Raw genomic sequence first — 12,877 nt, 5'->3', positions numbered from 1 at the left:
ATTAGTTTTGAGCAATAAAGTTTGATATTGCATAAGATGCTGTAACTGGTGCTGCAGGTCATTGTTTCATTAAATACTTTATATATATAAATCGTAACTTTCTCGATGGAAGTCATGGAATTGTCAGTATGTAACCTTTTAAAGTAGGACTGCCACCTGACTAAATATGTTTGTGTTTTAGCCCATTAATAATGAATGTATGAGTAAACAAAATCAATAACTTTATTGATTATATAGTACCAATTTTAAGCACATACAAACTAGTCCCTGTTGATGTGGACAGAAACTCCACATTAAAGCTGAAGTGGCCTAGGCACACAGACATATCATAAGCAATGTAGCATTGCTGAGGCTCCAGAGTTGGGGTGCTTGAAATGCCTGTCTCCCTCCTCATCGCAGATAATTCCTCTTCAGACCTGTGAACTGGATATTGTGGTATTTGCGTTCACCTAATAATATTTGGAATATTTATTGAGAAAGCTTGTTACACCATTTGCATATCTGGTTTTGTTCGTCATTATCTAAGGTGGCAGTATAGCTTCCCTAGTCATTCCTCACCTTTCTTGTCCCATGATTTGAAAACAAATCAGTTTGGCATAAAAACAAATTAAATATCATCTCTGTGTGTATATACACACACATATACAAACATTCTGCATCCTATAAGCTTTTGACAACTCTAGAGCTACACAATAATGATGCAATCCTTTACCTCTTCTGTAGGACTTGCTGTTTCCAATTTCAATTCTGGAATTTCAGTTGAGTTCTGGACTGCTTCAGAAGGCTTGCTGGAACAGTCAGGGGTTTCCTCCTCTTTAGGCAGGTTTGCATTGCCCTCTTCTGTAGAACTTGCTGTTTCCAATTTCAATTCTGGAATTTCAGTTGAGTTCTGGACTGCTTCAGAAGGCTTGCCACTTGAATGCTGAACTCTTTCGAAGAAGAACAGCAGCTCACAATGCATAGTGTGAGGGAAAAGGTCCACTGCTATTGCTTTAACAGGACGAAAAGGGCTTCCTTTGACACGATTCGAAGGAGCTCGACAAAGGCTACCAAAGAGACCAGTGTTAGTCTTACACATTTCTTTATAATTGGGCCAGGAATGGGGTACCAGGCTTGGGGGCCAAATATATTATCACTCTAGGCCACATCCCTCACCAGCCCTCCTGGAATGCATGAGTGCAGAAACCTCTGAAGCCACATCCACTGTTAGACCCATAACCACTAAGCTCATCCCCCCCCCCAAAGTTGCACAAAAAGTCATGTGGCTGAAAAGGGGAAAGCCCATTTGCTCCCGTCAAAGTCCTTTTAAGTGCCAGGGCTGACTTTCCCACCTCACTTCAGTAAGAACTAACATCCTAATGCCACGGGTTGTTAATAAGTTTGAAACATTGAAAATCAATGCTGATTGGGGTGGGGAGGGATCAACACTTTTTAAAAATTGCTCCATCCCACCAGCACCATTGTAAACTCACTCCAGAAAGTTGTTCATGGCAGCTCGAGGATTGCAGGATACATAAATAAGCTTCTTTATGTGTTCTGCTTTTCGGATTGCAACAATTACTTTGGAATCTGCAAAGGTAACATTTTGACAAAAACTGAAATTAAGATTCTTTACTGTGACAGCACCGCCTGACATTAAGCAGCTCCACTCTATTACAATTAGGGCTGAGCAATATCTGGCTTTCTACATCACAATGTATCACCAGTTAAACATTGTGATATTTTGATATATCATGATTTCTGAAATAAGACTGGAGCTATGTAGAGGTGAACATGATAATGTCCTACTAACTGCTACTACATATGGGTCTACAGTGGACCACAGTCCGTTCCGGAGGCCCGTCCTTATGGTGAAACGGGTTGCTGGGAGAGGTGCCATTGTGCGCGGGCGGTGATCACCCACGCCTGTGCATGTGTGAACAGCAGCAAACCCGTTGCGTTACTTCCAGGTTTGCTGTGGTCGCAACATGGAACATCCGTGAGTGGAGGCGGTTGTAAGTAGAGGTTCTACTGCAGGGGTTCCCAAACTAGGAGCCGGGTGCGGCCCAATCGCCTTCTAAATCCAGCCCCCAGACGGTCCAGGAATCAGCATGTTTTTACATGAGTAGAATGTGTCCTTTTATATAAAATGCCTCTCTGGGTTCTTTGTGGGGCATAGGAATTCGTTCATATTTTTTTTCAAAATTTAGTCCGGCCCCCCACAAGGTCTGAGGGACAGTGGACCGGCCCCCTGCTGAAAAAGTTTGCTGACCCCTGTTCTACTGTATCTATAAAACTGATACATTTTTATTTACCTTTAACATTTTGTTACATCTGTTATGTTCTAGTACTACTTTACCAATAATAGCACATTTTCTCTAAAATTAAAGCTGTAGAAGTAATTTGTAGCATACCCTGAAATTTTAATTACATTACTGAACAAGAAAAAAGCAAATTCAGTGTCACACTTTTAGATATTCAAATAGATATTCCTGCCTGAAAGGAGCTAATGCTGTATTTCTGTACCCAAGGAATTCCACAGCTGATCTGCAGAACCAAAACACTTTCCCTTTGTTTTATTCTCAGTGCTGATCTCACTGCCCACCATCACATCTCCCCATTTACTTTTGTCACTACTGCTCACTATATTACACACCTCCATCTCTATTCAAACTATTCTACTAAAAGAAGGTCACAAAACAACTCACGCAGCCCTGCTCGAGGAGGATCTACAATTGTAATAGAATTCTGCAGTGCCAGGAAGTTAACGAGGTAAGGAACAAGATCTTCAGCCTTTCCACAGTGGAATTCAACATTATTCAGCTCTGGAGAGGGAAGACAAATCCAAAACAGTATAACACATTTGCTTATTTACACATGCCCCATCAATATTTCCTTTAATAACTGATGCTAGAAATTGTCAGTTTTTCATGTCCATGTAGGTTGAAAAAATATTAATACAGTTCCTCTGAAGTAGACGTTTACCTCATCCACAATTAAGTGCAAAACAAGTCACTCTTCAAATACAGATTTTCATTCACTCAATTTTAATATATATATATATATATATATATATATATATATATATATATATATATATATAGCCTACTTCAATATGCAGATTTATGACTAAGGCTCTAAGGTTTCCGTCAGAAAACAGCCAAGGCCATGATTGGAGGTGGTTGATTTAAACTACATGCATTGCTTCATGAACTATAGGGGCACTATCTACTGTTCCAAAATAGGATCCACAGAAAGTCCAAAGTAATGGGGTTGGGAAAGCTCTGCCCATTCCCCTAGAAAAGTGCTGCTAGTCAGAATAAACTTCAGTACTGGCTAGATGGGTCAGTGGTCAGGCTATATATTTAGTAACCGAAAAAATCTTAATATATTTTACAGTCAACGTTTTAGGTCGTAACTCACATCCTGCTGCTTTATTAACTGCTACCTATAGCCTGCATACTCTCACTAAATAACTGCAAGCAGCTTGGGTGCAGTAGCCAGACACTCCCTGCAAAAAATTAGCGACTTTAATACCTTCGTAACACAGGGCCACTCTCTGTTAAGGTATTATTATCACTCAAAAACGGGGCCGTCTTTAGCCTTTAGCATATGCGCCACTGGGGGTGCAAAGATCCGCCCAGTGCCCCCAAATTAACTTTTATTAAGCGTTCACGCTTGTGTGGCTCCAAAAGGGAGGTTTTTTGTGTTTTTTGTTTAAAACCAGCTTTTCTAAAGAAGACAACGCATTGGAAATCAGTGTAAAGACTCCACGCATGCGCTTACAATCGGAGGAAGCTGTCTGAAAGATGAGATGGGCGGGCATTGTGTGCATGCGTGGGTAAGCCATCTCGGGCACCCTTTCATTCTGGGAGCAACCTTATTTCTAGAGGAGCTGGGAGGGCCCTTGCGAGCACGCATATATGAGTTCTTCCGGAGCCTGTGTGTGCTCCCATTGCTAGATAGGCATCTTCTCTTTCTGTCTGTCCCTCTTTCCTGTCACTCCCCCTCCTCCCAGCTTTGGTGAGCGAGACTTTCCAGAGAACTCTCCCTGCAGCAGCATTAGCAGGCAGGCGTCGTAAGATCAGTCATGTCAAAGGTGCCACTGACCCCGCTGCCACATAGCAGCTTGATACAATACGCTTAGGTGGCTTCAGTGGCGGGTGCCTGGCGCCCCCCAGAATTCAGCAGCCAGGTGCCCCGCACTCTTTGCACCTCCTGGGTAAAGACGACTGCTCAGAAACCAGACCACTTCTGCTGGTGTATATACCTGCGTGCTTTGGTGAACAAAGGTTTCAGAAAGCAATCTCTTGCGTCTCTACATAAGGGGAAGACTAATAGATAATGATGGAGACCTTCCATCTGAGGTTGACCACAAATACAAAGTCTGTCTGTGTATGTTGTGCCCATCCAAGATTGCAGTAGGCATCACTACAGCTCAATAATGCTTTTTTTAGGAAGCTGGTCAGATTTCTTAAGGAGGCTCTAAAATGTTCTGCTCTCAAGAGGGGATACCAAGAGAAAACTTGGTGCTCCTAATTAGTTACAGGTCCCTTCTGAATTTTATCCAGAAGAGCCAATTCCTTAGTTGACATTTATTCAAGATCAACACAGAGCTCAGCTCTGGTAGATAATAATCGCCTAAAACGTCTTGACAAGCTGCTTTCCAGTAGTCAAGGAAAAAAGAAAATTGGGACAGAAGAGACTAGAAAGTGAATTGCTTAATAATGAGAGCTGTCTTTAAAGTCTGAGATCCCATATTATGGCTTTCTTTTACCAACCATTAAGCTGAGCATTCACTTTGGCATCTTCAATAGCTTCTTGACAAAGTTCAATTCCAATAACTTTCTTCACTTTCTGTAGAACGAAAGCAATAATGTATAGTTTAACATTTTTCGTTGAGTACCAAGTAAAATAAATATGGATATTGCAACTTGAGGAGCTATCTTGTTAGGCTGCTTCAACCTTTTTGTGTGTTCCCACTCCACAGAGTTGAACTAGACTTGAAAACAGGTTCACAGAGGGGCTGTTTGCAGCCAAACTAAACCTCACAAACCAAAAAAATAGTTACAAAAGTAAGCAGAGCTAGTGCTTTTGGGGACCTTAGAGAGTGTCTTAGTTTTAAAGCCGAGAGGCTGATGAAAAGATTAGGTTTGTCAGGAAAAGGAGAAGGAGCCAGAGCAAAGGATTGGTTGTTCTGCCAGTAACATCTATGCTGGCTCGAAGATAATTCATTTTGCAATAGTAGTCATAATTTCACTACCTATTTTGTCAGTTTTCAGTTTTCCAGAACACTGGGCATGCAGTTAGCTACCCACATGGCAAGACTACTTGTTGGGTGACCTTTGTCCTTTGAATTTGTATTTTTAAGAGACAAAAGCAATACCAAGGGGCATATGTCCCATGAAAGATATTATTTCACCTTGGCAAGCGAAATACCAATTGATCCAGTTCCACAGCAAACATCCAGCACAGTTGTCTCCTGGTTCACCTGGGTCCATTCCTGGATGACTGAATACAGAACCTCAGCAGCCTGTGTGTTTACCTACAGAATTTCAACATCGGTATAGGGTGTCAGTATTCAGCAGGTGAGTAGCATGTCAAAGGCTAAAATCTACTCTACAGCATTACAGTATAAACTGCTCCTTACCCAAGTTTTAAAAAAAAGTAGTCAGAGTATGTTTAGCCATTACACTTCAAACCTCTGACTGCGCTGCCTTAACACGCTACTGTTTAAAAAGTGTGCATGTTGATGAAACGTATTTTTAAAAAATACACCACTGCTGATTTCTTGATTCCACAGGTTTTTTTACAATGAACTCCAGATTTCACAAATGGCCTTCCGGATATTACAGAAGGACAATGAGGAGGTTCCACCACTCTCTCCCACTGTTTATGGAGTACCTCCCTATAAGCAAAACTCAATCAACAAGAGATCTCAACTTCTACAAAACACTTAAGCCTAATGCTTTAAATGCTTACTTGGAAAAAAGCATGGGGAGAAATCCGGAACTTTAGCCCAAGAAGATCTTCATATATGTACTTGTCACCAGCAACATGCTCCAAGGTCAAATCTTCACGATTGGGTGATTTCCTTGAGGGAGAAGAGGGAGGGAGCAAGAAGCAGTGTTTAAATCATTATCCTTCCTTTGCATCCTAATCTAAAGTGCATTCAGATGCAATAGTAGAGAGAACCAATTCAAGCAAAAAAGCTGTAAAGATCTAGGCACTTTTTTGAATGCATTCTTTCTTTAGCAGGAACACACAGCTGTGCAAACTCAAAAAATTCTGGTCTTAAAGGGATTTAGATATGCATGACTGAACTGACATGCCCTTTCTCTGTGTGATGTCCAAGAAAGCTACTCAAAGGAATGGCAAACACAAAACAGTAAGAGAAAAATATAAATAGTTATATTTCAGCATGCAAGGAGTGTCTACTCCTAGCACTAATGCTCATAAAAATAATCTGACAATAACAACAGCTCCTTACTATGAGTGACTTTAATTTTTGCTGAATTATTTTTGACCATATCCATTAGTGTTTGATGGATCCTGGGATATTGATTTATAGACTGCTTAGGGTTTTGAATCTTACTATATTTTATGGCAGTTTTTATTGGGTATCAGCCAACACAAATCATTATAGGGGTAGACGATTTAGATCAATTGAGCTAAGTAACTTAGATCCATTGATTTAAATGGGTCTACTCTGAGAATTATTTGCATTGGATGTCACCCACTGTTGTCATCGATTCAAGTGCCTTAATGGCCGAGACTGCAGCTCAAGTTCTAAAACTTTGTTACCCCATACATTACATTGTCACAATAAGTTTCTTTTTTGAGATGCAACAATCACCTTTGACCTTCCTGCACAAAGTAGAGAGAAGTTATTCCACTGTCCTTTCCAGTGCCTTCTGTGAAGTACTTAGCCATAGAAGTTTGCAGTTCTGCAAGCTCTTTTTCATTTAGTTTCTAGACATTTCAAAAAAGAAAACAACTGGTTAATATGCTTAATTTTACAAACTTCAAAGAAAAATGTTGCTGTAGATTACAGGTGTAGTGAAGAACTATGGGATAACAGCATACACATGCTTGTACGTGTTTAAATAGTGCACCCTTCATAACACATCTGAGGACACATTTCCCTTTAAAATGTTGTGTCACTGTTTGTTTCACAAAATACATTTCCAGAATCAGGAAAAAACTGTAACCATGAAGAGTTTCTTACAAACATGCACTTGTTTCCCCTTATTACATAAATCATATTCAGTACCTGTGGATTAAAATAAGCAATTGCCATGATGTGGCCATTTCTACTGGTGCGAACTGTTAACTGTTTCCAGTGACCTTTGTAGGTTTCCGGGCTGTAGACACCATAGGATGTAGACCTGTAATTTTGAAATTCTTGGTTACTAAACTTGGATTTAAAAGAGCATAACCACATAATGCTAATACTGTATTATTTCTGCTAAGAAACTGCCACATTAAACTAGGAGACTGATCCTGAATATTATAATTTTTGATGTATTTTGATGTCTATCAAAAGGCTCCCACTTAGCCTTCTTTGGTACAGTCCCTCAAGGAATTCACACAGGCAATGTTGAACTTTGTGGTGAAGTTGGGCTTTATTTATCTATATTTATCTATAAACGTATATGGCAAAGTATAAGAGGGCAGGTCCCTGTCTCAAAGGATGTCTGACAGAGTAGACAACAGCAGGAAGAGAAGGCAATGGAGACAGGGGTAAACGAGAAGAACAGGCAATTATTTCATTTACATATACTAAAGGCTTAGTTCCAGTATAGCACAGGAACTAGTAGGTTGTGGTAAAGGTTTCACAGAAAAGGTAAATTTTATACAGGCAAGGCGTTTAGGATTCTATTATCCAGCCCAACAGAGGACTCACCTTATGTAGTCTTGAAAAGCCTTTGCTACCTTTTTGGTTATAGCAGGAATGTGAATGGTGTCAAATGGTTCTACTACAGCACATGTTCCACCCTTGTATTTGCCAAGGCGAAACCCCACAGTTTTATCTTCTTCATTCGGGCCTATGCCAATCAAAAATTCACATTTGTTGCGGTACTCAGTCTAAATGTAAAGTAAGGGAAAATTAAGAAGGCCTATCCGACTCCTCTAGAATCTGACATGCTTGCTACTTCTATCCATAAACATTTGTTGCAAATTACAGTACTAAAACAGGTTAGACTAAATGAGTACTAAAATAATATAAATGGTAATAAGCTATCCATTCCAGAATTCTATGCCCAGTATTGCAACATGCTACCAGATTAAAGGTGCCCATCCAAAAATTACACAACTTAATAGGTTATGGACTACGGAGAGTGCAGTAGTAAGGCTAACCCTGTCCTTCCATGCCTATGATTCATTTCCTCACAGCATCACACTTCATAAGCAGTTCCTGAGGTATATCACCTGTAATGGTGATGCTTTCACTCCTTCCAGGGAGCAACACAGGCCATTGCACTTCTCTTTCTGCATGAAAAGCCATGGTAGAAGAGCTCGATTGTTGTTCCCTATGTCCCTGTAAAACAATGTGATTGTTCATGGTAATCAGAGCAAAAATAATTAATGAACGTTATGCCCTCCCCTGCACTAATACCTATGACTTTGACCATTGGTGTTTATTTATAAAGCACCTAGAATTATTAAGATGCTGCCCCAAGACCTAAAAATGGAGCAGGCTCGGCCCTTTTGTCTTACAATGTAAAGCAGCCTGTGATAAGAGCATCTCAGAGCATTTTGGGTCGAAGTATAAAAACAAAAAAACCCTCACATATTTCTAAAGTATTTATTGCAAGTATGCAAACTGCAGTTTGAGAATAGAAGCCAGAAAATCCACACCTCAGCACAATGAAGCATGAGAGTACCTAGATTTATCAAGCTTCATTCCCACTAATGTTGAGGTCAAAACCAACTTGGTTTCTTGGACTGTGCTTGCGCTGTCTCAGAAAGCTTTCTGAAGACATGCAAGTGAGACCTGCAACAAAGTGTGCTTCCTTCCACTCTCCCATGCAGGCAGGCAGTCAGCATTCTGTGCCTACTGAGCAGGCTCAGTTCTCAGTGCACTGTTCTGGAGATGCACCCTTCATTTCCATTCACACCCTCCCCAATTGCACTTCTGCAAGTCCTGGCACCGGTATGTCCCCTCCTGTACCTGGATGGTGCCATTTTGGCTACACGAGTGCCGACATTCTAAACACAAGAAATGGAGATAATCATAATATTTATTACAAACAGAAAAATTACCTTGTCAGTTTCAGCAGCACTTGCTCACATTCTTCCTTCTTCCTTGCTAGCTGCTCCTCATATGGGATATTCCACAAAGGGGTCACCACATCTGCTATCTGCTTACTCAGAGGCTCTTCTTTGCCATTATTTGAAGCCAAACACTTTGCTGCTGTCTGCTCTTTCATCTCCTCTCCCTCCCCCTCTTCTCTTTTCCTCTTTTTTATGATGGGATCAGCCTTTGGTTTTGCAAGTCTCACACTTAAGTTTCGGTTCTTCCACCGGACCCCATGAAGCACCTTCATAGCTTTGTCCCTGTCCTCCTCACTCTTAAAGGTGACAAATGCAAAAGTCTGTCTCCCAAACAGTTTTATCTTGTGAGGGTTAAGGCCATATTTGGCAAGGAACTTCTTTACTTCGTTAAAACCAATATATTTGGGGAGGTTTTGAATTTCTACTTTATAGATCTCTGATGTAAACAAGTCATCTTTAATATATCTATACATGTTGGTAGTATCTGAAGTGTTCTCCATGTTGTTTTCTTCTCCCAAGTCTTCCTTTGTTAGATTTTCAGTTGCACTCTCCATTTCCACAAGAGGAACTGCAGTTTTTGTGTCAGTAAAGCACACACCACTGATGTCTTCCATCATTCTGTCGAGAACAGTAACAGAATTAATTATTCTAGAGCAAAATGCATTAAATGCTTAGCCAAATCATGTTAAGCCTCATCTGCAAAAATCAAGCCCACTAAGTTTTCCTCTGTGTTGGAATTGACAAAAGGATGAAATTCTCAAGTTCTAAATTAATTAAGTTTAGCCAAAGCTGTTATTTCTTCTATAAGCTATCAGCGTGCATAAGGACAGTTCCCTGCCCTTAAGGATCTTACAATCTAAAATTTGGAGAAGAAAAAAACAAAGGAAGAGGAAGAAGTGGAGGCAGAGGTGCAGAGGGAAAAACAATATTATTAGTTTAGCTGCACATTTAGGCTTGGCTCCATGTTTACCTGCACAGCCAAGAATCAAATTTCAAGAAACTAAAGGGTGATGTACATATGGCAGCTTTAATCCACAGATAACATGTTAAAGAGTAGGCCTTGCCATAGCCAAGTGTGATCAGATCTCTTGGCTGCCTCATGGCAAGTTGGACTGACAAAATATAATCAGGTTACATGTTAAAACACAAGAACAGTACTAGCAAAACTAGCACCAACTCACACTGCGCACTAACAACCCAGCAGTGTATTGGAGGATGGAGGAGACTGGTGGGGGGTGATTTAAGCTACTCTATGTCTAAGCAAAGGTTTGTTTTACAATAAGTTACAGCACACATAACAGCACTGAGGTATCTGCCATATTAATCATATGGATTAACGTCTCAAAAGCAAGAGGCATCCCACTCGTGACAGGCTGCAATCCTATGCACACTCATCTGGAAGTGAACACAGTGGGGCTTATGGCCAACATGGTGCTGCACTACAATTTCCATTATCACTGACTGTTGACTACACTGTCTGGGCCTTGATGGGAACTGCGAGTCCAACACCTGGAGGGAACCTGATGGGTTAGAGCAGGCGTGGGGAACCTTTGGCCTGCCTCCTTCCCTCCCTCCACTCGCTGCTTTCCCTTCAGCCTCCTTCCTCTCCTTTTTCTTCCTGCACCTCTTCCACTAGGGCCAACTGGGGAGAAGCCATGCAGGGCTGCTGCAATGACCCACACCAGCAACCAGATTCCTCTGTTGAGGCACCCAGAGAAGCCTGCACACCTTGCCTGGCCACCCAGAGCAGTAGCCCAGGGAGGCCTGGACGGTGGAGAAGAGTGATTTTTGTGTGCGCACCCTGGAACCTGTGCCCTTGGCAGGGGGCAACTTAACCAACCTCTAGGTACCCCCCTGGACAGTGGCCAGAGACCTCTTCCAAGTCTATAGCACTGTTCATTCCATTAAAATTATACGCCGCTTGTTTTCATTAAGTTGACACGCCTCGTCAGAGTTTGCAAAAAGATAAAACGGTAAAATTGAGGAAGATTTACAACCCTACTTTAAAACGTTCAAAAGTTTAAATACTAAAAGGCAGACTAAGATTACGTTGGCTTTCTAAGTGCCTGGGTAGGCTTGTCTTAAACAAGGATGATTAGCACTAATAAACAAACGGTTCTCCCTCCCCACTGTCCCTCCTTTCATCCTCTCACAACAACCCTATTAGGTAGGTCAGCCTGAGAGAGTGAGCGGGTGTGTGTGTGTGTGTGTGTGTGCTCGAACATTGCAGCTCCCTAGTCCTAGCTCACCATTGATTTTTATGATGATGATGATGATGATGATGATGGAAAATAACCATGCTTTTTTGGGGGGGAGGGGCCTCCGCCAAACCAAACCACCACAGGGGGAGCTACGCACTGAGGCAATGCAGCAGCGCAGCTCCCCGCGTCGTGCCCGCGGAACGCAGCAGACGACCACCCCTTTAAAGAAAACAAACCCTCCTCCCCCCCCACTCTCCTTGCAACGAGGCCACTTATTCCCGCCCCCCTCCCCCGCAGAGGTGCGAACCAGTGTAGGCAACCGCTCGCACAGGCCAAGCCATTTAGTAAGAGCTTCCGCGAATTCCCCCCCCCCCACCTCGTTTCTCACAGCTCTTCGCAGCGAAGGAGGCCCCGGCAGGCAGCGGGATTCGGCCAAGCAGAGAGGGAGGGGGTGGAGGAAAGGGGCGGGGCGTCGAAGAAGGGCGCCGGTGACGTCACCGCCGCGCGCGCGGGCGACCGTCCGTTTGAAAAAATACAGTACAGTACAGTACTTCGGTTTTCCCCTTTGAGGTTCGGTTCCTCAAATGTCATCGACATTAATTATTGCTGTACAGTATTGCATTTATTTGTTCTTTTAAAGTATTTTTATTGTTTGGTGTGTTCCCCCCCCCCACTTTTTAGGTTCGATTTCCCCTCTCCCTATCCTCATTATTACATTAAACTAAAACTTGTTTATTAAACTATGGTTTTAGGTTTTATTATTTCCTTTCACGCCATCTTCTTCTTTTTTGTTCGATTCCACCTTCTTATCATTATTATTTATTACATTTTTTAAAAAAAAAACTCATTTTTTAAAAAATAAAGCATGATTTTTATTGTTTTATTCTGCCTTTCTTCTTTTTTTTAATAAAAAAAATACCTTAGGGCGCAGAGAGACTCCATGGGTAGCCTCATAAATGTGCCGAAGACTTTTGTGTTCAATACATTGTATCCACCCATAAAATAATTTTAAAAAGTTATAAGAGAAGCTGCCAGAGCCCTTTCCCGCTCTGTCCCATCATGCTTCATCTCATTACTTCAACTGCCTCCGCCCAAACCCACCTCGGATTCGCCACGCGCGGCAGCCATTTTAAGTTAAGGGGGCGGAAGCCGCTGAGGTTCTGGCGTGAGCCGCCCCGAGACCTCCGGGCGTGATCTCAATTCAATAAAACATTCACAAATAGTTAAAATCATCAATTAGCTTTAAAAAAAAGCACAACCTGATGAAACACAAGTCAACTTTCTACATATCTGGGCAGACTCTTCCCTAAACAAGAACGTTTAGCATAGTGGTTAGTGGCGCCCTCCCTGTGGAAAACCGTTCAGATGTCAAGGAGAACTACATAACTTTTTCGATGTTTTCCTGAAGTTTTATGATT

At 41.8% G+C, this 12,877-nt stretch overlaps 1 protein-coding gene across 3 annotated transcripts; it reads right to left on the bottom strand.

Moving 5' to 3' along the window:
* Positions 1-204: 204 nt before the first annotated feature.
* TRMT2A (tRNA methyltransferase 2 homolog A) lies at positions 205-11,989 on the bottom strand. 3 transcript variants are annotated; one of them, XM_035099479.2, is made up of 13 exons: positions 11,848-11,989; positions 9,247-9,876; positions 8,413-8,521; positions 7,886-8,067; positions 7,253-7,367; positions 6,836-6,951; positions 5,962-6,073; positions 5,402-5,524; positions 4,761-4,836; positions 2,688-2,804; positions 1,473-1,569; positions 713-1,046; positions 205-449 (listed from the first exon to the last, which is right to left on the bottom strand). In XM_035099479.2, exons 2-13 carry the CDS (start codon positions 9,873-9,875, stop codon positions 411-413), a joined length of 2,049 nt encoding a protein of 682 aa, XP_034955370.1. In that variant the 5' UTR covers position 9,876; positions 11,848-11,989; the 3' UTR covers positions 205-410. The 3 variants fall into 3 exon arrangements, with proteins under 3 accessions (XP_034955370.1, XP_034955371.1, XP_034955372.1); XM_035099480.2 differs by having other exon boundaries at positions 11,836-11,926; XM_035099481.2 differs by lacking the exon at positions 11,848-11,989 and adding an exon at positions 11,508-11,688.
* Between the last annotated feature and the right edge of the window lie 888 nt (positions 11,990-12,877).

Source organism: Zootoca vivipara, chromosome 17 (assembly GCF_963506605.1).
Source record: "Zootoca vivipara chromosome 17, rZooViv1.1, whole genome shotgun sequence".
Taxonomy (NCBI): domain Eukaryota; kingdom Metazoa; phylum Chordata; class Lepidosauria; order Squamata; family Lacertidae; genus Zootoca; species Zootoca vivipara.
Note: the sequence above shows the minus strand (reverse complement) of the source record. Positions and strands in the feature narration are given on the sequence as shown.

Bases quoted from the DNA above. Each gene is read 5' to 3' on its own strand.
- TRMT2A (XM_035099479.2), bottom strand. From the start codon at position 9,875: ATGATGGAAGACATCAGTGGTGTGTGCTTTACTGACACAAAAACTGCA. The intron at 7,368-7,885 runs GTGAGTCCTCTG...TCAAAATTACAG, and splicing joins GCTTTTCAAGACTACATAAG to GTCTACATCCTATGGTGTCT. The intron at 2,805-4,760 runs GTTGGTAAAAGA...TTCCCTCTCCAG, and splicing joins AGTGAATGCTCAGCTTAATG to AGCTGAATAATGTTGAATTC.